Below are 24247 nucleotides of genomic sequence, written 5' to 3'. Positions count from 1 at the left end.
ATAATTTTCCTGGTACCGACATCGAGACCAAATCCTCCCTTGGATCATTTTGGTGGAGCCGCAGAACAGTTGGCCATTTTGGATAATTTTCCTGGTACAAATAAGAATGAATACCCAAGGTATTTACCTAGGTTGGCACTTGATGAAGAGACCACAGTAATCACAATAATCCCATTAAAATCAGTAGATTCTCATAGTTAAATTCTGTCCTAGTTTTGTTACATTTATTTTCAATTTTGATTTCATTTTATTTGTGTATTATTTTTCGGGAGAAATATAAATTTTTTTTCTTTTAATTTCTTCCTTCAGGAAAAATTGGGAGTAATTATTATATCTTGGCTTAGTCAAGCCTGGCGCTCAACAAATAAAAAAGTCAAGTTATCAATATTTGCAGTCCACCCCGACCCTCACCGGTCGATCTGAGCAGCCGATAGGCTAAAGTGTTCTCCCTCATCAAGGGAGGTTACACAAGTTGTTAAGAGTTAAGGTTAAAATATCAAGCTACTAGGCTTGATGAATCCCTAATCAAAATGATAATCTTCAGTGATGAGGCAAAGTTGACAATTTTTTGATATTTGTACTCTCTTTATTTCTCGCTACGCGCTATCTACATATTTTTAGATCATTGGTGGTCACTGAAATATTGGATATTTTCTCTGAAATTCTCGAATTTTTTGTTGGTTCTATTCTCGGTTATATTGACGCTTTCAACATAAAACTTCAATTTTTTTTCTATCGCATTTGTCATTTCGAATTTAAACTTGAAATAGCTAGATATATTTGAGAAACCTTCAATCGGAATTTGCTTATTAACTAAGTTGACTGCGACATCTTGATGAATTGTTCGAAGAAAGACCGCTCAAAAAGGAAATAAACGTAACAGCCTAGGTCCGTTGCAGTTAATCAATAGCGATATAAATCAAAATAATGTTTCTTAATCCATTATTCTCGAAATATACCACGTATATTGGAACTCCCCCAAAAAACGTGAAAAATCAATAGTGCACGTAGAGGAGTAATATTTGTGTGGCACTTCCTACACTCACATACTGATGAGAAACGGAAAAATCAAAGGCAAATTTATGCAAATTGGCCATACCGTGCGCGATTTGAAACCCCGTTCCCATGCAATTCCCTTACCCTTGAAAACTACAGCTGCGGTTTCGCGAAATATATGCACATACAAATTCGAACGCCTTCCGTTAATTAATCTAGGATTCGTCTAACCATTGATATGGAGATGTTTGCCACTGAAAATTGGAATTTCCGCAGGTTAGCTCTGTTTGTTGATGATATTTTGTTGTCAAAATGGAAATTTGGGCACCAAATCGAATCGATTCCAGCATTCATTTCGTCTATAGCACTGGGTATTCATAAATTGAAAAACCTTCGCGAATTTCACCTATGCAAATCTAGTAAACGTACTACTATTACCGGAGAAGAAAACAGAAATGTTAGTGACTCTTCAATCAATCAATCAATCTTTATTTATTCCCTCTAGACATATAAATAAATATGTATGGGACGTGTCAACAAACAAGAAAATTACAATAATACATATCCTAAAAAATACAAAGTGCAATCAGCTCGTTACGCACTAATAAATGGATCATGTACAGGGTGGGCAAATTAGCGAGGTAATCTCAGGATCCACTCATCGTAAAGACTTGCGGTAAAAGTTTTCACCACTAAAATGTACAAGAAAACACTCTGGAAATTGTTTTGAAGTTTATAACTCTACCGCTAGGGAGCGTAATAGCTATCGTCGAGTAGAAAAATTTATTTTACTCGAAAATGTTTCATATAAAGTTGAAAAAAAATCATCAGTGTAATCCTAGGAAAATTCTCTATCTTTTTGAATTGTCACTTAAGATTTTACGACATCAAATAAGGGTAGGGGGAGGGAGAAATCTGACTGATTGAAATGCCTGTAACTTCAGTTTGGCTCAACATTTTTGAGCAAATTAGATCTCGTCTGAGATATAATATCTTGTTGATTGGGGACAAAATATACTCATGATAAATTTGTTTTTGCTGCTTTCGATAGGGGGCGCTAAGTCAGAAGTTCATTGTTTTGTTCATTTTACTCCGAAATTTCGAATGTAATGATAGGATTTTCTTAACAGAAATAGGAATTCCATCAAATTTGCATGAAAAAACCTGAAGGTCCAAAGGGATAGTTTCAGGCGTTCTGAATTTATGGCCGAAAGAAGATATTCTTCAACTGATGCACTGAAAAACCGAATTGTGTCTTTAAGTTCTGACAGAAGCAAAAATCTCATGAATTTGTATGAAAAAACCAAAAGGTCGCTAAGCGATAGCTTCAGGAGTTTAGTTTTTTTCTGTGTTTTTCGGAAATCGCAGACTACTCCACACAGTTATAAATAGCGGTTTTTCCTCATTTAAAGTTCTTCCTCGATAACTCTTGAAGTATTCATTTTGGGTATTGGGTTTGCTTAAGTAACCCCCACTATTTTTGGATGTAGTATCGACTGAAACAATAAAAAATATAGGTTCTAATTTGAAAATCTTGAGTTTTGATGAATTTGAGTTGTCCAAGTTCATGATCCTCTTATTAACACCCCGTACATTTTTGGCCCAAACCGCAAACAATCTTATAATACTACGTATATGCGGAATCGAAAAAGAAAAAAAAATTTTTGGAGAAAGATCTTTCTGCGGTAATATTAAAAAAAAAGTGAGTCCTCATCGCCACCATTTTTTTCATAAGAATCCCAATAACTCATAATCCGTTGAGTTTTTCCCAAGGTATAGCATATTGCCGAAATTGCTATCAAAAGAGCTATATAATGATGCAATAATATACTGGGTGTGCCATTTGAAATAAGGAAGTAGAAGTCTGTTTCCGGTATAACCGGAAGTTGTAGAGATCTGAAAATATTTTAGGGAGAAAGATCATTGTCTCAAACCCCTACATGCAAATTTTCAGCTCAAAACTATGATTAGTTTTCTATAAACGTCTAATAGGCCCTCCCGGTGAATCACCCTGTATACTAATTACATAAAATATGATAAATCAGGAGTTAATAAGTTATTATGGTTGCCAAAGTGTCTCGATGTATTGGACAAAAAGGTTGATCTTTTCAGATTAGATTCAATGATCATCGAAAGAGTTTCCTTAACAACAAGAATAATTCTACTTGTAATTCAATCACTCATTAGAATAAGGACATATGTTTTACCATAAAATTATACATACCGAAAATAAAAGCTATGGTAAGGATATCTAGATATAAATGAACACAATGAAATATTATTCAACGAGCCAATGGAACTCGTGGTTATTGAATATCTTTTTATTTTGTATAAATAATTTTTGCTGGAATTCCTAGAATCCTTTATTGATAACAATTACCGTAACATTTACCCACTTAAGTGATAGTTTAATTTTAAAAATTTCAGCTATTCAAAATGTAAAATCCGAAGAATCTATTTTGCTATTTATACAATTGATGGTATTCTTTCTATATTTATCAATAATCAATGGATTTGGAAGTTAATAGTTAGGTATTCAAATTACATTACCTGATGTAAACGTGAATGTAAAGTGTGACAATTTTTTTCTTTACCAATTTCAAAGGCTTTTTACTGAAAAAAAGTATATTAAAGTGAATCTCAAACCTTGAAAAGCTAGATATTCACAATTCTTCAATTCAATTACATTTTCATGTAATAACTCAGCTACATGACTGTTAATTTCTTTCGTGATTAATTCACATCACAATTTTAATTTTGGTTGTATGTATTTTTACCTTTTTTTTTTGACGCAACAAGCATTTACTTGATGATGTTATTTGAGTGTGACATCGTGAACTTGGGGAGAGGTGAAATTGCATTACCTTTGCTCCATAGTTCATTTAACCAGTATTGAGTCATTGTTTACTCATACATTATCATCGTTTCTACTCTTCCCTTCTTTTAATATGGAAACTATGAGGGTATCGGGAGATGAAAATACACCAATGAATCTTGTTCGGCCAGTTCAACGCTCTCAATCGTCTAATGCTCTTTGTGTCTTTTCTGTGTTTGACCTGTACATTCAATGGCGTAGTCCCACACAGGTTTGAAGATATTAAGAGTGCTTTCAGTGAACCCAGCCAGATGATATGAAAGTAGACTTTTCTGTCCTGTTTTTATCTATCTCTGCCGTAGAGTTTCAGTTGCCCTAGTTTATCAAAACGTCGCTGATATTCGAAACAGAAACGTAAATGGAATTTTTTGAGCATTTTCAAATTTAATTTAGGTCTAAATCAAAAATGGCTGTATTTTATTCATTATTAAACTATATTGTAGAAAGGAACCAAAAACATCAACTCTTTTGAAATGGGAACCAAAAATAAATCACAATAAATAATAACAAAATTAAAAAAATTGAAAAATTCAGTTTCCTCATATTGAGGAATATCCAAGCACTGTTTGATTAGGCTTTTAGGTTTTGCTAGCTTAACGTTGAGCTAGCAGAAGCCGCAATTTCTCTGACAATTTGAGAGGAAAAAATATTTCAATAGGATAATAAATTAGCCTTAAATTATGGCCAAAATTAAATCTAAAGTTCAATAGTGGTTCTGCTAGCTTCCTAATATTTCCCCTAATATCTTTGAATATTTCTAAAAGCGAGGTATCGTTGGAAAAGATTTACGACATAAAATAATCAAATACAGAATTTTTGGAATATGAGTGTTCGAGGTATTAAATAAAAGATCCTTTTTGAAATTGGATATAAAATACTAAATTTAAAATACGCATTTAATGAAAATATTTTTTTTCTTCTGTGATTACATATTTCTTCCCTCGAAATTAAGTTATCAAACATATGCGCCTATAGTCTCATATTACAATATTGTATGAATCTAAATAATAATGATTGAAGTGATTGGGAATGCAAAGATACGTAGAAATTCACTGCAAAGTAGAGGTCATAAAAAAACGTTTCTGTCATGTGAAATGAGAATGTATAAATCTGAAATATTCTGCCACTTTGATTTATCAATGAAATTGCAGTTGATTTTTTTTTTAAATAGAATACCGGAATATTTTCAACTGAAATTTACACTTTTTGTTTTTAATGAGAAACCTTTCTTAGATTCTCACTTTGTAGTTGTTCTTAGCCGACAGCCACCAAAGAAATGTTATAATTTTATTATGTTTGCATAGGTTGTTCTAGAATCACGCAGATCCTCAATGAACAATGAATTGATTCATGGAAACAGTCTAGGCATCCCATTTTCCAAACGTTTCGAGTTGCTAGAGCTGATTCTCAAAATGTTAGATTTTTAAAACTACCAAAATCTACCAGCAGATTTCTGCCTGATGAAAATTTCATAGAAATGAGGGAAAACTACTGAAAAAAGTCACGAGGGAGGTTATTGGTTGGTCAGAAGAAATAAAAAAATGCGATTGAAATTTTGAAAAAATCACAAAAAATTCAAACATTTTACTTTTTCGAATTGGGGGTAAACACCCCCCCTGGGTCAAATCTAGTTATTCCTCTGCTGGCGATCGCTCCAGTCTTCTTGGAGCTTGGGGAACCCCCTTGATCTGTCTAAGCGCGCATGAGCTTGCAGAAATATATGACGTGACGTGAGACTTGTGCGTATCAAGCTCAAGTATCAAATCAAGCTATCTCAAATCAAGTCAAGTCATGTTTAAGTATGTAATACTTATCAAGCTACTTGGCTTGATGAATCCCAATATGTTAAGGACGAAATTGCAGTGTCGAGTTCATGCCAAGAAAGCGCAGCATTCATAACAGAAACATATAATTTCAATGAAATAATCGATTTTAATCTGAAATGGCCAAATTTGAATGTTCGTCTTTCATGATTTGATGCCAATTTAATAAGGATCTATAATTGCATACATCCAAAGGGATAACCATTTAAGTAGGCAAGTCTTCCTCTTGGCAATTATCCATGAAACGCCTATAAGCGTATTCATATATTTCCTTTGAATTATTCAGCCACCAATTCAAGATGACATTCTCAGCAACTCTGGTGGTGTTCCGCAAATCTGAACGTAGTCATTACAGCCCATTTGTCGTTGTCAAAGAAAGATGGGGAGAGTATCGACGTGAATATCGAAGGAACTTTTCTATTCCAAGTAATAATGGGTGTTTTTTAAGTGCTTGGACACAAATAATAATACAATAAAGAAATATTGTTGGAATGCACCATTCATCATTTTAATCTGGTAGATAATTTCATGACTTTTTCACTTCCTTTTCCAATAAATCTGGCCGTATGGCGTTAATGGTGGCTTGAATATAGACTTCCAATGCTTAAAGAGTTGTCGGCATAAATCAATGACTCAACATAGCCCCTTAAAAATTCATTGAGAGGTGTAAAACCGCACGAACGAGGGGGCCAATTAACAATAATACTTCTGGAAATAAAATAGTCACCAAATTGATTTTGCAATGGATTTATGGTTAAGCGCGATGTATGGCAGGTTGGGCTGTCTTGTTGGAACCAAATATTGCAGATGTTGAGTTGATAAATTTTTGAAGAGAAATAAGTAGTCAGCTTGGCTCGATAGCATTCGCCATTTACCATAATCGCAGCTCCTTCCTTATTTTGAAAGAAATGAGGACCGATGATGCCGTCAGCGTGTAAACCGCACCAAACAGTCAATTTTGATGAATGTAATGAGAAGAGTACAATATGTGCGAAAACGATCAATAACTGCTCGAATTGCTTGCTTACAAGGCTGATTAAGTGATCTTTGAATGTTTTTGTTTTTCAAAGTAAATTTCCTTAGTTTGGATGCGTTATTCTGGCGTTGCATGATTCATATTGAATTGTCAAATCTTACTGAACAGAAATGTCAATACAGTTTGACATCCTCAACTATCAAATCATAGACAACAGTCAACAACCATCGAGACTTATCATGCAGCTAAAAAAACACGATTTTAAAGGTATGGTTGCTATAAAAACTTTTGTGCTGTTGAATTTGAAACTCCGAAGAGGAAGAATGTGCGCGTCACTTTTTGCCGTTTGCCGTTGGCAGAACCATGTTTCACGAACTACCCCATAATATCATCCAGCACTCGCACCACAGAAAAACTTGGTTTTCCCCTCAGCACCGACTATATATAATGAATATTTCATGTAGAATCTTAAATCCCTCAACTCTCGCCCGAAAAGCTTGTTTTAGCGCGCGTAAATAAGTGTAAAAAAATCCGGTGCGTCGTGTGACAGGACGCAGCCATGCCGGCGCATTCGATCGAATCCATCTCGCGTGGATGTGGCGCCGCGGCGGAAGCTTCGCGAACCACGCGATGCACCGCCGAACCTTTCCGACCGGCGGCGCACGAGACCACGATCAGTCGTGCCGCGAGGCTCTAGAAGTGCGCTGTACCGCATTACCCGACTTTTACCCGATCTAGACAACACACCATACTCATTTGAGCCATTTAAATAGCGCCCGGCATCGGAAACGTCAAATGATCGACGCTTAGGTCAATCTGCCGCCGAACCAGTGGTCCTTCGAGCCGGATACGGCTTTTACGCGTTTACGCATTGCGTTTTATTTCCCGTTCAGTTCTCCACTGTGTGCTATTCCGCCGTTTCCACGACTCTAAGCTGGAAGACTTGCAGGCGCGCGATTCCAACGAATCGGGAGAAAAACACCACGAACCGAACATCTGTGTCTGTTAATGTGATTTTGGTGTTGCTTTAGGTTAGGAATGTCGAAAACGTGATCGAATGGGATCAAAAGTTTTCACGTTTAATGTGTTTCTTCAAATCTTCTGTGTAGTTCTCGGTGGTTTCGCTTGTGACTTGTGAATTTTCCGCCAGCGACTGACCATGGATATACTACCTTCAGGACATATTTTCAGAGAACTCCAGGATATTCACGATACCGGCTATTTTTCCGCACAACCCAGCCTGGACGATCATTGGCAACAGGTAAGCAGGAATTCGAAGAATCGCTGTTATCGAACGATATTCACATCACGATAACTCGCCTCGTTCGCCGCGATAACCAAGTTTTGTTTTCTATTATCGCTTCTTTATTTCACATTGTTCGAACGGGTTCCTTTTGTGCGCCCAGCTAGAACAGAACGAATAGACGAGCGATTCTCGGAACGTTGAGTTCCTTTAAATTTATGCGTCTTATTTCGCGTGTCACCCATACCAACGATCGGAAAATATGCTTCTTCGCCGATTCCATGAGAATGATGTCAGTCGCGGGAATGTCGCAATCTTCGTATTTGTTTTATGTTTAAAGGCCGCACTGAGGTTTAAGACCGGTTTCTAAAAATAAGCCGAGTGGTGATTGGGTCATCGGTATAAAATACACACAACCGGCATCGGTTTCAGTTGCGGGAAAATTTATATTCCGATTCTTTCATGTTTTCATGAAACTTTGACTTTCGAACTCATCTCAAAATGTTCTTCCATAATTTTCAATACAGTTGACTTTTTATTAATTTGCCTGGAATAGACTCATCGGCAGCAGATTTCTTTACATTTTAGCGCCTCTTCCTTTTGTCAATGTTTAACAATATGTTTGAAGCAAACATTTTTTTTTGCGAGAAAAACATTTGAGATGAATAGTTGGACCTTCAGGGATAACCTCAGAATAACCAACTTCCGCTTGAATACAGTGTGGGTTATTCTGTATAAAAACAAACACAACCAGCTTTTATTTTAACATCATCCTTCTGTATTAACGCTCCGTTTTAATAAAAAAAAGCTTGCCACCAATAGAAAATTGTCGAGAGAATTGTGTAAGCTCGCATATTTTGAGTCTTATTTTGATCGAATTTTACCTTACTTGTTATAATAATAATGTGGTCTAAATCGGTGACACAGAAGGGCTAGTTCAGGACGTCATGTAATATAACCAACAATGACCAAAAGCGCTTGAATGCAGTTGGATATTGTTGGTAATTACCAATGATAACCAGGTTATTCGCTTGAATTCGCTAATAGATAGTTGCTCTATCCTTGAAACAGTTGAAACCACTATTGAAAGCATTGAAAAAGCTTTTTTCCTCGTCTCTCCTCAAATTTTTTTTCCACAATTTTGTCACTCTCGCTTTTTTGGTTTGTTTTAACTAATGATAAACCATTGACAGTTTGATTTGAAATGTGCCAATCTTGAAAAAGTGTTTTTTCTGAAACTATGCAAGCTCGTATGCGAGTTATTTCATTAAATGATACAACTGAAATTTTTTGTGTATACGAATGAGAAAGTAGGTTATTCTAACATGTAGCCGATCATGTAGCTATGTTATGTCGCGCTATGTAGTTTCTATACAGAAAAAAAAAATTGATTTATGTATATTTTTTGAAAGGGCACAACGAGGGGCACAAAGAGAAGGGAATTTTCTTGCGATGTTTACTAAATGGCAGAAACACTAAGCATTTATTCAAAAAAAAAATTGTGAATTTCAATAAAAAGATCGATTCGAAGTGGAAACATTGAACCATAATGTCCTTCCATAAAGGCTCCAGAAGAGGCCTAAGTTGGATTGGAAGGGACAAAATAGAATCTTCTATGGATGAATTCATTAATTCTACATATTTTTCTTTTTTCAAAGGTAATATGTTAATAGCGTTAATGAGTTAGAGGTACTTATTTCGAAAATCAAGACAGACCAGGAAATTTTGACACAAAATTATTCTTAGCAGAATTAAGTACCTTTAGTTGAAGCAAAAATCTACAATACTGAAAAATGAAATGACAAGCCGTTAATACATTACTTTCAAAAACAATTAACCTTGAAGTTCGATATTTGTAGTGTAGTTTTGAAGAATTGCGCAGACTAGTTCGTTGAGCCAAATCTAGGGCTGAATTGAATGCGTTTTTGCGCCATCTTCGAGTGGTGCAAATGACTAAAATTGAGTATGTGAAAGAGTTTTCCGAGGATTTTTCAGATTTGTCGATTTATGAAACTATTATCCATAATTCTCAAGGCATTAAACACGCTGAAGTGAAGATTTTGATCAAGATAGATGATGTCTGCTACTGGAATGTTTGTAATGGTCGAAATACTTATATGCTCTATCAACAATTTCATTCACGAACACTAACTAACAAGAGAAGTAATAAAGTGCACTAGCTGCATTCAATATAAGTCATCAATGAATCATTTTACACGTTTGTTTATTCTTCGATATCAACTGTATGAAAGTAGGGTATTGTTGACTTTAGATTACAAATGGAAAACAACCGTATATGGAGTGAAAATATGAGCTGTCATTATCGATTTGACATTCGTGTTCAATATTTGATAATATCCAATTGACTCTATGATAACCTTAGGTAATTTTAAGTATCATGATGTAATTACACTTTATTGGTAGTCTAAATACTGAACATCGTAAAGATTAATTTCAACGAATAGCCTGATACTTACATCAAGTTTTCCCATGAATATAAATAGAATATTTTCAATGATGCCAAAAAATAGAACTTTGTAGGTAGTTGGATCAAGAATATCATCGAGAATATCTTTTTTTCGATTTTTCTACTTCAGAGCTGCCACATTATCATTTCACCGAGATTTTCACTTTCTATTTAACTTACCAAATCACCCTCGAAATCACCAAACATCATATCGATCTTGATGTTTGTGCCTGTGTAAATAATATTTTTTTTGTCCTAATCTTGCTTGAATTATCTCAATTTAATTTTTATATGCGCTTCTTGATATGCTTTTTACTTCTTTTGACATATCCTTTACATTCAATATAAGTGATTGATAAAGATAGATTGATTAGGGACAATTTCGGAGAATGCTGCAATTCTTTCACCAAAACAAAATAAAATATTAACAATAAAAATGCTTCATTGGGTATCAACAAACAACTTGGCCACCTTTATTACGTATGAGTAGTAGTGTTAGTGATTGTTTTTGTACCAGATATTCTTGCATCCAGTTCTTATCGTTTCAAAGAAAAGCTAATTGTTAACGTTGCCGTTAGAAGTTACTTTTTTATGACTCCTGTTGTTGACTTTACTCATACCAGAATTGTTATTTCTGTTGTTAGTATGAATGGGTTCATTCAACGTGAGCCTGCATGTTACTCACCAAGTGATGCAATCAATTCTTGTGGCGAACCCCCTACCATCATGTCATATGTCAAACCCCTATGGAGGATGGAGACACCACATCAAAGAACTTTACTGTCCTGTTGATTTGGATTTATTATATTCGATAAATCCTTGGAATTATTCTGGGTGAAATTCAACTCCCTCTTTGATATTAAAAAGTTGACTTAAATAATGGAACATCTATATCTATAGCGAGATCTATAGATATATATTATCGTAAAAAAATTCCAATACATTAATTCAAAACATACATCTCGAATATAGGATTTGATCTCGGATTTGTTCAAATACATTGAATTGGAAGTAAATGTTAAATCTGAAAAGAATGTATAATACTCGGTATAATATAATTCAACATTGACTTCCTGAAAATTGAGATCATTAGAATCTGCGTCTTCTTTTATCGACATAATGAACTATATCCTGACTTACTAGTATGAAGTTAGCGGTCTTAAATTATTTTTCAATATCGGAATCACTCTTTCGATGAGAATCCTTGATGTGTTCTATTTCGACTTCTTTTATGAGCAACCAGATTTGTGATTTCAATATAGAACCACGAAAATAACTCCTCTCCAATTCGTAAATGGAACAAAGTATCGCTTGTTGTATACCTAATGAAATATTTGAAAGGTTATAAAAATGTTAAGCTGGGATGAAGTTACTCATTGAATACGTTGTTTGTCATAATATAATATATTATCCTTTTCATCGACATCCTTATGGATTGAAACTCATACATTGATTTGATCAAAAAATATTTTTCGATTCATATATTTATACTCGTATCGAGACTCGTATTTATATTTAAGTACTTTATATTTTATTAAGTTGCAAAAAAGCGAATGCTTATTATCACTGGATGAGAAAAGTAGAGCAGGGGGAACATACGATGACGTCAATTTGAAGCAAGTACGTGTTAGTGTGTTTTTGCATTCAGTGATTTGAAGTGAAATTCTACATTTTGGACAATAAAATGTGGAAACTCTGATGGGGCATCCAAATAACATTGAATTCTTTTCTCGAACAAATGACTGAAGTATCAATCAAGGTAATTCTTATATTCTAATGGGACGGTATTTACTATTGAGTGATAAAAAGTTTATTATTCTAAAGAAACATAAGTTGATAATTTTAGAAAATTTGAAAAATCAGTGTCAAATATTTGCAGTAGTTAAAAGTTAATTCGACGTTTTCCGAAAAATTATAAAATGACTGATTTACCCGATCAAACAGAGCTCCAATAGAGGCTTCAATGGTTTGTCTTCTCTTTTCATGAACCAGGAAAACTACATGATTGATACAAATGTTGAAAACACTGCATATTTTGTACAATTGTTTATCTCAACTTGTGGAAAGAAATATCCATTTCTCACGTTGTGTCGTTTGTAACTTCTATACTTTGCGTTAAACACTATTGTATTTGCTATCACCTTAGCAATATCTACTTGCGATTCCATTACTCAATACCGTGAAGGAATTGAATTGGTGAAACTTAATTTCTTTATTTTGTGAAAATATTTTTTTAGATATTTCTGTGATGAACTTGGAGAATATATTTTACCTTTTTCACGTGATTTTGACACGATTATACATCTTATCATTCTTATCTTAATTTTAGTCGTTTGGTGATAGGCGCCTACGAAATGAATTCAGCGATATTTGAATAATGAGTTGAAAGTTTATCTTTGCTCACCTGATGTTGTTATAAAAAAACTTAATATTAGTGATATCCGAGTGATATCCAAATTGGTTGAATCCCCGGTTGAATCTTAAATTAAATTTTAGTTTTCATTAGAGTCTTAGGTAATCGTTTAGGTCTGTGCTGGATTGTGAAAATTCTTCTTGAAAAATTGAAGGATTGAAATTAATAAAAGTCTTGAATCCTCGGAATTTTTATTCGGACTTTGGATTGGAAAACTCCAGATTGTTATTAAAACTGTAGCATTTTTTTTGCATTTTTTATATGAGTTGAGTTATTTAGTGAGAATGAGAGAAAATTATGTTTGATCGTTGAAAAAAAAATTTCAAAATTTTATTCTTCGAATGCAACTAACTTTGCTGATCTTGATAATTGGCCACTGATGAAGTGAAGGATCTCTGAATCATGTCTAGTGATTATAATAGTAACGATTTCAAATATTATAAAAAAACGCATAATTTTCTATCGCTTTGAGTACATGTTTTATCTTCTCGAAAAAGCAGGAATATTAATGATTCATTTCATATGCGGATGTCAAAGACAAATACCGGTTGAGACTTTTTTCAACTTGACCTCTCGTTTCACATGTCAAGATTAATTATAGTTTGTAATGTTTCATGTTTATTATTGACGGCATTATCGAAGTGGAGTTATTGTGTATTCAGCGCCAATATATTGTTTATTACTAATCGATTATAGCGAGGATTATAGTTAGTTTGTAAACATTCCGTATCGAAAATAGACAATACGATATGTCGATGAACACAAGAATAATATTCGCACTGTTGTTGAACTCGAAATATTTTCGTGTTGAATACTTTCAATTTTAATTTTGAACTCAGTGTTCGGGTATCTTCCATTCGGATAGCTGAAGAAGGCAAGTTGAAGGTTTGCTTCTTTCTATATGATGTTAACACATTATCCTTTCCAAATTTTGTATAAAAAAGGACAGCTCGAGGGTCAGCTGGAAATCAAAAATTTTATGTGTATTCTTTAATCGTAACAAACACTGCAGATACTTCCCGAAATTGTTTGGAATAATTAACTTTTTAATTGTTAATTGGAAATTGATGTTGTTAAAATGATGTGATTGCGCCTGAACTCAAGCGACGAGCCACTTGTTTTTTTAATGGTTGAAAACTGTTAACTGTGCTGCAGCCTCAGCTGCAGCACATCCTTTTTGACTGAAATAGTTACTTAGAAGTAAAGAAACTTTTTCACAATACTATAAGACATAAGATAATGACTTCAAAGATAATTAGTGGTGATGTTAAAATTAATATTTCTGAACACGGAGTACAATTTTGAATAATCAGTTAATACGTAAGTATTTATTGAATTCAACTAAACAGTATCATAGTTATTTATGTACCAAGGGCATTGAGTAGATGTTTATGCCCCGAGGGCGACGACTTGGTTATGTATGTAAATCACCCGAGGGCTTAAACATCTTTTGATACCCGTGGTGCATACAAAGCGAGAAACACACTTTTATGCCATACCATTTAATTACTACTTCCACAAATTTGAAAATTCAATTTTATCTCGAATTTTATCATAGTGAATGATATATCAATTTTAAATGAGACCGCGAATGAAACGTACTATAGTTGATATTGACACATTGAAGGAATGGAAGAAAATTGTAAAATTTCCGAATAAGTAGTGAAAAATGTATAATAATAATAATAATAATATAATGTGTATTCACTATAAACATGAATGCATGTGCTCCTAATGTGAAAAGAGTACCAAAACTTTCTGAAATGGGTGGCAGAAAACCGCGTGGAATGTAAAGGGTGTTTTTTTTAGAGCTATAGAACTTTAAATTGCAATAAAACAACGATGGATTATTCGATTGACATGAATTTTATTTATCCGCAAGATAATCTTGTGGCATTACATCTCAAATATGAGATGACTTTTTCCAACATTTGTGGCCGTATATCGGAAATAACACGGCGAATGTTGCCTTCCAAATGGTCAAGGGTTTGTGGCTTATCCGCATAGACCAATGACTTTACATAGCCCCACAGAAAGTAGTCTAGCGGTGTTAAATTATAAGATCTTGGAGGCCGATCCACAGGCCCAAAACGTGAAATTAGGCGTGTCTTTCAATAAATCGATTGTGGCACGAGCTATGTGACATGTTGCGCCGTCTTGTTGGAACCACAGCTCCTGGACATCATGGTTGTTCAATTCAGGAATGAAAAAGTTAGTAATCATGGCTCTATACCGATCACCATTGACTGTAACGTTTTGGCCATCATCGTTTTTAAAGAAGTACGGACCAATGATTCCACCAGCCCATAAAGCGCACCAAACAGTCAGTTTTTCTGGATGTAACGGTGTTTCGACATACACTTGAGGGTTAGCTTCACTCCAAATGCGGCAGTTTTGTTTGTTGACGTAGCCATTCAACCAGAAGTGCGATTCATCGCTAAACAAAATTCGCTTATGAAAATACGGCAACGGCAATCTCATTTTGGGCCCATTCGACGAATCTACGCCTTACTTAATGATCGTTTGTCTATTCATGATGAATAGCCAAACCAAACTGAGAATAAATCACTTGACAGCTGTTAAATCGATCGCCATCTTGAACAGTAATGCCAACTTAAAGTTATATACCTCGAAAAAAAACACCCGTTATATTAATGACCTCGGATAATTTACTGATCTCTCTGAAATATTTCAACCCAGTTCTTCATGGTCCATATTGTCAATAATGAAGAACACTTAAATAGAAATGCATATCAACATCGGTACTTAACATGAGTTGGTGGGATATTTGAATAAACCGAAAAAACAGACAAAAAAGTCCAAAGTATATAGAAGATGTTCTGTCACCGAATGACAAGTTTTTAATGTACAGGGTAGGCCCGATAGTAGGCCGAATTGGATACTTTTGAATGGGAAGTCCCAAATCTATACTACATAGACGAATACTGATGTCGGTGTCTCATGTCCCTCATTGGCGAAATCCGCCACTCCATAGCTACATTACATTTATTAGATACAAACATTAATTGGATGTGAAATTAATATCACGGCTATCAGACAATTTTTCAATTCTGGAAAAAGTACCTCCTCGAGCGGGACTCGAACCCTCAACCTCCGAATCACTAGTCCAACGAGGAAGGCTTAGTGATTAGAGCGCTGGACTAGTGATTCGGAGGTTGCGGGTCCGATTCCCGCTCGAGGAGATACTTTTTCCAGAATCGAAAAATTGTCTGATAGCCGTGATATTGATTTCATATATAAACAGACAGATTTTAAACCACTATTTTCGTATTAATTAGATGTTCATTTGCGACTATACTACGACGATAAACGTTGTGCATTTCACGAATAATTATCATCTTGCAGCTTTGTCCTTGGCCTTGAATTCCTCCATCGACGATCCTGTCCCAACTGTGACCAACAGACTCATGATCACTTATCTCTTATTTTCTAACGATAAAACGCGTCATTGAATACGAAAATAACCGAACGGAACGATTCGTTTCGCACATCGTCGTGGATCTCGGGCCTCCACGTTTTATCGAATTGTTTTGCATTGATATTCGCGACACCAGACGAAAATGGCGCCAACGACATCATTAAAACTGTCCGTTTTCCATCCGATCTGACAACGTCGCCATAAAATTACTATGTGGTGAGCACGGCACACGCTGATGCGACCTTGTATTTATGCGATTCACCTGTTCCCTTCCTTTTGAGCTCTTCACATCACAAAAGGGCGTCCTTGTCTGCGAGGGTTAGATACAACAGTAACAACTATACGTTTCCAGGGGCGGCATGAGGGGTATTTGCGAATTTTTTCATCATGGTTGGGGTTCTGAACAGACACAGGAAATAGACGACCAAAATTTTTGATTTATTTTTATTTCTTTACATCGATGGACTATATAGATAATAGGACAATAAAATCCACAAAAAATTTTCCTCATCAGGTGTTTGAACATATACAGGGTGGCCATTTGAAAACGAAACAGACGAGATTACAGACGAAATAAAGTTTTTCGATAGAAATGCTCGGACAGGTCGATTTCTGTTTCGAGGGGTACAACTTAAGATGTAGGTTACGGACGCATAGCGCTTCAACCCTTGCTACTACAACCCTCACCCCCAAATTTTGAATAGGGAAGATGGGGTGAGTGATACCTCATTTGAAAGGTATTTTTATACTGATTTCAGCACAGTAATTGTTTTTTCATTTTATGCATTAGTTCTCGAAATATTCTTAACTAAGTATTTGAAAATGAAGTGGTGTTTTCATGGCACTTGTAGTGTTCGACATTTTGAGCTTCAAAACAACCATGACTGTGGCTTCCTTCCTAACTAACTAACGCATGAATATTTCGAGAACTAATGCATAAAATGAAAAAACAATTACTGTGCTGAAATCAGTATAAAAATACCTTTAAATTGAGGTATCACTCACCCCATCTTCCCTATTCAAAAATTGGGGGTGGGGGTTGTAGCAGCAAGGGTTGAAGCGCTATGCGTCCGTAACCTACATCTTAAGTTGTCCCCCTCGAAACAGAAATCGACCTGTCCGAGCATTTCTATCGGAAAACTTTATTTCGTCTGTAATCTCGTCTGTTTCGTTTTCAAATGGCCACCCTGTATATTTGATTCCAAGGATAGTGTACCAAATATTTCAATACCTTTTTTTACTTTCTGAATTGAATTTCATACTTATTTTAAAGGTTTACTTCTATGAAGCGTTATGAAATAATGGACCCCGAATAGAACGAAATAGATTCGTTGTTCGTTGTAATTTAAGTCAGATCGAAAATCAAATAATGATTACTTATTCCGGTTCACTATCCACTTATCTTCCAGAAATATACGAAATGGATATACCAAAGCTGGTAAATGCTGCTGTTAATGTCATCTTGAATTCGTTGCCTAATAAATTCAAGGATCAATATGGATACGCCAAGGGAAACGCTCACAAACGTTTTATGGATTATTGCTCGATCTGAAATTGAGATGAATATTTACTTCTTTCATTTGTCTACGAAGTTGAAAGCATCTAGATGGTAAATTACCAAAGCTATACTCAGCAACCACCATACCATGTTTCCATGGTCATCTGCAACAATTTTGGTCAACCCTGGGGCAGATTTAATTGCTTCAAATGGGAATATTTCTTTGAATTAAATACGTCTCTTGATACTCGTTGACACAAAACAATGGATGACATACGATGATTCTTCTTTCTGGAAAGTTCATTGAGTAATTTATTTCATTTAAATTATCTGAACATACTGTAATAGCGAGTGTAATAGTAGCTTCAGCCTGCAAAAGCTAATGAGCAAGTGAGTATTGTAGACAGTCGTTATCGTTCGATTTGTTCGAAATAAATATCGGTTATCATTTGGTGATCTATCAAAAACTAGGGGTGCCCCCATCGATCGATGCACCCTGGGCACGTGCTCATATTGTCCAATTAGAAAGAAGGATCTGTCTGTGGATGCAGCTGATGTTGCCGTAGCAGAAAATTTTCGGTTTCGGGGGCAGAATTAATTTCGATAATATGAAGAGCATGTACTCGTCTCAAATTCAATTTAAATAGACTCCATGAATACATATGCAGATTTGAACAAATTTACATGAAAAGGCGTAGTCTCAGCCGTGGTCTAACTCACATTGACGATGAGGTGGATTCCTGGTGAATAAATTTTTGGACGTCAGGTAAATTTATGCTGTTTCAATAACCCTACTAAGAGATAACAAGTCCAGAAAATACAACAAGAATTTGTACTAAATTGCGAAATGTTGTATATAGAACACAAACATAGCTAAGGCGCAATACACACTTTGATAATCATTGAACTATATTTCGAATTAAGTAATTATCATGAAATGAATTGGATTTCAAGGATTTCGTTACAAAGAAATGAATAGAGAAGCTGAATTGGAAAATGATTGCATCTTACATTTCTACTCTCCATCAATAATTTGAATTCGAATTTGAATTATTGATATGTTTATTGATATAATATTGATCTTCGTTTTATTGATTTGAAATTGAAGGTGTTGAACCATTGTTTCATTTACATAATAACATTTCGCTTGATAATTACGTCATTCGAATTATTGTTCGATATTGATAATCATATTGGAAATTGATGGTGATAATATTTTGTGTTATCTGCATATCAGTTTTCTCTGAACTCAAGTGACGAGTCGCTTTTTTTTAAGTTTCGTTAAATTTTCGCCATGACTTAAGATCTGTTTTTCTCAGTTATTAACCGACCATTTACATCAGACGATTTATAGGATTTATAGCACTTAAATGCACTCAACTTCGATATACTTGTTGCGTACAACTTTGCTTCAACGGTTTTTTCCGAAATTCGACGCTTTATTCTAAAAAACTGGTTATACATTTATGATTCAAAGTACTGTCCATTGCTGGCCACTACTTTCTCCCATCTTTCGGGCAGCTTACGAATCCCGTGTTGAAAAAACTGGTCATCTATTGAAGCGATCCACGAATCCATTCAATTTTTCACTTCTTCATAAAGCCGGAAGTGCTGGTCAGTCAGGTCGGGTGCCATTGATCGAAACAAGTGATAGTCCGAGGGAGCAACGTCTGGATGGGTAGGACATCCCATTTCAACATTTCCAAGTATGTTTTAACCACTTTCGCAACATGGGGTCGAGCATTGTCATGTAAAATCACTTTATCATGTCTCTCGTTATATTGCGCCCTTCTTTCTTTCAATGCTAAGCTCAAACGCAATAATCGCCTGAGATTGTTTCAGTCGGTTTCAACAATTCATAATACTCTACGCCGAGCCGGTCCCACCAAATACTGAGCATGACCTTGGAACCGTGACTATTCGGTTTGGCCGTCGACGTGGAAGAATGGCCGGGATATCCCCATGATTTTTTAGTTAGAATTGTCGTATTGAATCCATCATTCGTCTCCAGTAACAAAGCGATGCAGAATACCCTCCTGTCTTTGACTTGTAAGCAGCTGGTCTCAAGCAAATAAACGCCGTTCTACTCCTCTCGGCTTCAACTCGTAGGCACCGAATTTCCTTGTTTCTGAATCATTCTCATGACTTTCAGGCGTTTTGAAATGGCTTGTTGCGTCACTCCCAATGATCCTGCAATTCCTTGTTGCGTTTGACACGAGTCTTGATCAAGTAATGCCTCCAATTTTGCATCTTCGAAAACCTTCTCTCTTCCACCGCCATGCTGGCCTACGACGTCAAAATCACCGTTCCTGAATCGTTGTAACCAGTCTCGGCACGTTCTTTCATTGATAGCGGCCTCATCATAGGTATTTGAGAGCATTCGATGAACTTCAGTCACAGATTTCTTCATATTACAGAAGAAAATTAAAACCTCCCGTAAATGTCGAGAATTTGGCTCGTAATCCGACATGTTTAATCGAGAATAACTCCTTGATGCAGACACAAATCGACTAATATTTCGATGGCGTTATGTTAACAAATACCTAAGGTTGTTGTATGACATCTATGATCTATTTATTTCGACTACCACTTACCACTATTGCAAAACGGCGGAAGCAAAGTTGTACACCTAATATGTAAGATTTGGTATATCAGTACCAATTCTTGTGGTATTTTTGTAGTATAGAGATTCGTTCAAAAATGCAAATCTATATCATCACATGCGTTCTAGATAGCTAGACTATCACTAGGAAAGACGCTCCAAACGCTTCCACGCTGAAAAGAAAAAAGGTGACGGACCATCGCATCTGCGGGAAATTGCGAAAGAGAAGTGTTTGCGGCCCAGGCGGTTCCGTGCGCACACAATAGCACACCTGTATATCGGGTCGAGTGTTATTTACATAGTATTTTTCGCCTCCGTACAGTCGTCACCTTTGTAAATGTTTAACCTGGCTCACTTTTATGCCGTTATGAATGCGCTCAAGTGGAGGGAAGCGCCTCGTCCCCAGACGCCCATTACGGCAAGGAGTGGAACCTAATGGCCTCATTGTGCAGGCGTAATTTTGAATTAACAAGTAACGCGCTCCCGGGTGCGCGTACGCTTGACTAGGCACGGTTGGTCTTTTGGAGTTTTGGATGTGGACCAAACTTATGGATGTTCGATATTGAGTATCCAAAGGTGGAATGGGCGCACGATGGAACTGAGCGTTCGAAAGCTCCTGACGTTAATGCTTTTTTTTTTGTCGATTTTATGTCGATATCTCAGAGTAATAAACATAGATAGAGGGAGCATTTGTCATTTTCAGTAAGCAAATTTTGTCCCCAACATGAACTATCAAATTTGATATAAATGAAAACCTCGATGAAAACATTAGTGATACGATATTTCACTCAATTCGCGATTTTCTCCACAAAGAACGCACTCCTTATGTCCCATAGAGAATCAACGTTTCATATTAACTGAAAATATATTGAAATTAATACCTAAATACCTATATCAGAAGTTCAGAAATCAAACTTCAAGCGCGCCAAACGGCGTGCATTAACGGATGACACTAGTAGAGCAAAAGTTCCCAAACCTTGGATTTCAGCAGGTAGATACAGAAAATGATGAATATTCTGCTTATTATAAATTCAACAATTAGAAAAAATATCGGATTCCAAATATACAAATTTATTCGGAAATCACTCAAATAAATATATATTTCATTCAATATAATATATAAAAATCACAATCCTACAACGTGATCTGACCATATTGGGGATATGTAAAAATTGCGTGTACTCCCTCTGTCTATGTTTATTACTCTATGGTCGATATTGAAAATGTCATTTTATTTCTACTTGCCAAATCTTGATTCTGTCGGATTTATTATTATTAAGCTTTCCAATGAGATATTTCATTTTGATGTTAAAAAATCCAGTATTTTGAGAGGGAAATCAATGGATCGTTCATTTCATTGTAAAGATGAAGGTCGGTATGACATTAAAGATGGGAAATGATATCAGTCAAAAGACCACCAGTTAGGCTATGGTTGCAACACCATATCATATTCATGAGATTTTCCGAGACCAAAACGTTGTAGAAAGGAAGGTATGCCATAATAGATGGTAGAATATATTAACCAAACAGCCGCCATAGCTACGGTTACAGCATCATATTTTTTTCATGAAATATTCTATGACCAATTTGCGCATTCGAAGTTGTATATCCTCGAAAACTTCACGAATTTCGTCTTGAAGGTGTTGAATTTACTGTAGAGCATTGGCCTTATCTTCAACGTGGCTCAATAAAAAGAAGTCTTGGGGTGTCAAGTCACCTGATTTCGGTGTCCTATTGGGATCACCTCTTCGAGAAATAACACAGCCAGGAGCTTGACGTGAAATCAACTCTAGTTCAAGTCAAGTATTAGTTTTTCAATGTCAAGTCTTTATAAATAAATACTTGACTTGACATTGAAAAACTACTACTTGACTTGAACTTGAGTTGATTTCAAGTCAAGCTCAAGCTACTTGAGCTTGAGCCAAGTAGCTTGAATATCAAGCCAAGCCGCGAGCCAAGCCGTGAATCCCTACGTTAAAGTAACGTAGTAACGTCTGAGGTGAAAATGAGATGATTTTTCGATGAATATCAAAATATTTTTCGTCTACAGCAGCACTTTCCTCAGCTTTTCTTGCGCTACGCACACGGTTTCGATTTTTCACATCACTAACTTATCCTAACAGCTCAAATTATTGAATCAGTTTCATTATCAACTGTCAAAAGATGACCTGTCAAGATTCAAAATGAAACCTCTTATTGGAAAACGCTGTATATTAAATCGCTAACGATTCGTTGACCGAATCTAATTTTGTTTACATGTCTATTGGAACGTAAATACCATAATGGAAGGAATAATGAAAACGTAACTTTTTCGAGTTGAAACATTCCTCTGTGATAGAAAACGGTTCTGAAATGTCTTGCTTATAACATCTTTTATTTTACGTATGCTGTCCGTATAGCAGGAGAAGCGGCAGGAGAACAAGTGAACCTCCATAAAATTTCTTATTATCGAAGGAGGAACAATTGCTGGAATTTCTGCGGAATTTTCAATTCCTCAACTTTCGTTTTGGATGCCGGGAGACGACAAAACGATTCGGCATTCAAATGAAAGAAAAATGGAAATTGCTCTCTTGGCCTGAATAATGGCTGACGAGGGTTGGGTGCTTGCGGGGCTAAGAGGGAAGGGGTAGGTTGGTGTTTTTTGGTGTTGAATCGATCAACTGTAATTCTATTAAATTGGGATAATGAAACACCGGATTTCTTAACTACTTTAATGAATTTGTCTGTACAAGTTATATGTTTGCAAGTTAACAGCTACAAGCGTACTGGCGTTCTATGGTACCCCAATTTCCCGGGGATGGTAATCGTCGCCTTGGATTCTGCATACCAAAGCGCCATCCAGGTCCCTGATTGGTCCACGTCCTCATTCCTTTGTTCCTACGATGTGACTTCAGGATGACCATATGTGGCTCCTGGCGCCAAGGAAGTTCCAGTTCTATTTTTAGCCCTCGCTGATACCTGCAGGGGTTGGCTTTTCGACCTAAAATGCGTTTTTGTGAATATTCAACTGTCCGTAAAGTTTGTGTGAATTTCACTTGACGCAACATACCGCCCCCCTTGAAAGCTCTGCCTTTCAACAACGTCCGAAACTGCAGGCAGAGTACCCTAACACTCAAAAAAAAAAAAAAATGTCAATTTTCGATCGGTAAAACACAAAGTCTCGATACCGGTCGTTTAAATAATCCTTTAGCCGTTCTCACTGTCACGACACGCACTATACTGTCCTTACCAGGATGCGTTTCGATGATTCTGGCTAGGTCCCATTTTTGCGGAGGGGAGTTGTCCTCCTTTAATAATACCATTGTCCCTGGTTCCATGTTGCTAGTTCCTTGATTCGATCGCCACCTTGTTCTACCTTGAAGAGTTGATAAGTAGTCCTTGGACCACCTGGTCCAGAAATGCTGTACGATTTGTTTCAGGTGGTGGTACTTCTTGATTCGATTTGGATTCTCGAATCGTAGGTCTTCTTGCGGTGTTGATAGAAGTGGTGATCCAATAAGAAAATGACCTGGTGTGAGCACATTCAGGTCCAAAGGGTCATCGGAGAGGGGTGTTAAAGGTCGTGAGTTCAAGCACGCCTCTACCTGTACAATGACTGTATAAAACTCATCATAAGTCAGCCTCTCATTAACTAAAACTCTTTTAATGTGAAATTTAGCTGCCTTTACTGCCGCTTCCCACAGACCGCCAAAGTGCGGTGCTCGTGGTGGAATGAAATGCCATTTGATCATATTGCTTAAAAAATATTCCGAAAATTTTACTTGAGTTTTATCCGATTTTAAAAAATTGTACAAGTCCCGGAGTTCCCTATTCGCTCCAACAAAATTCGTCCCGTTATCCGAGTACATATTTTGAATCAATCCTCTCCTTGCTATGAACCGCCTAAAACAATTCATAAAAGATTCTGTGCTCAAG

At 36.0% G+C, this 24247-nt stretch overlaps 1 protein-coding gene across 1 annotated transcript in view; it reads left to right on the top strand.

Annotated features, from left to right (window-relative positions):
- The first annotated feature begins 7337 nt into the window (after nt 1–7337).
- The window catches only part of LOC123672955 (Krueppel-like factor 6), a 522109-nt gene continuing 505199 nt past the window's right edge, over nt 7338–24247 (top strand). Inside the window, exon 1 of the mRNA XM_045607324.1 lies at nt 7338–7931. Within this exon, the coding sequence (XP_045463280.1) occupies nt 7830–7931 (102 nt within the window). The 5' untranslated portion in view covers nt 7338–7829. The remainder of the gene's footprint in view (nt 7932–24247) is intronic.

Source organism: Harmonia axyridis, chromosome 2 (assembly GCF_914767665.1).
Source record: "Harmonia axyridis chromosome 2, icHarAxyr1.1, whole genome shotgun sequence".
Lineage (NCBI taxonomy): Eukaryota > Metazoa > Arthropoda > Insecta > Coleoptera > Coccinellidae > Harmonia > Harmonia axyridis.
Note: the sequence above shows the minus strand (reverse complement) of the source record. Positions and strands in the feature narration are given on the sequence as shown.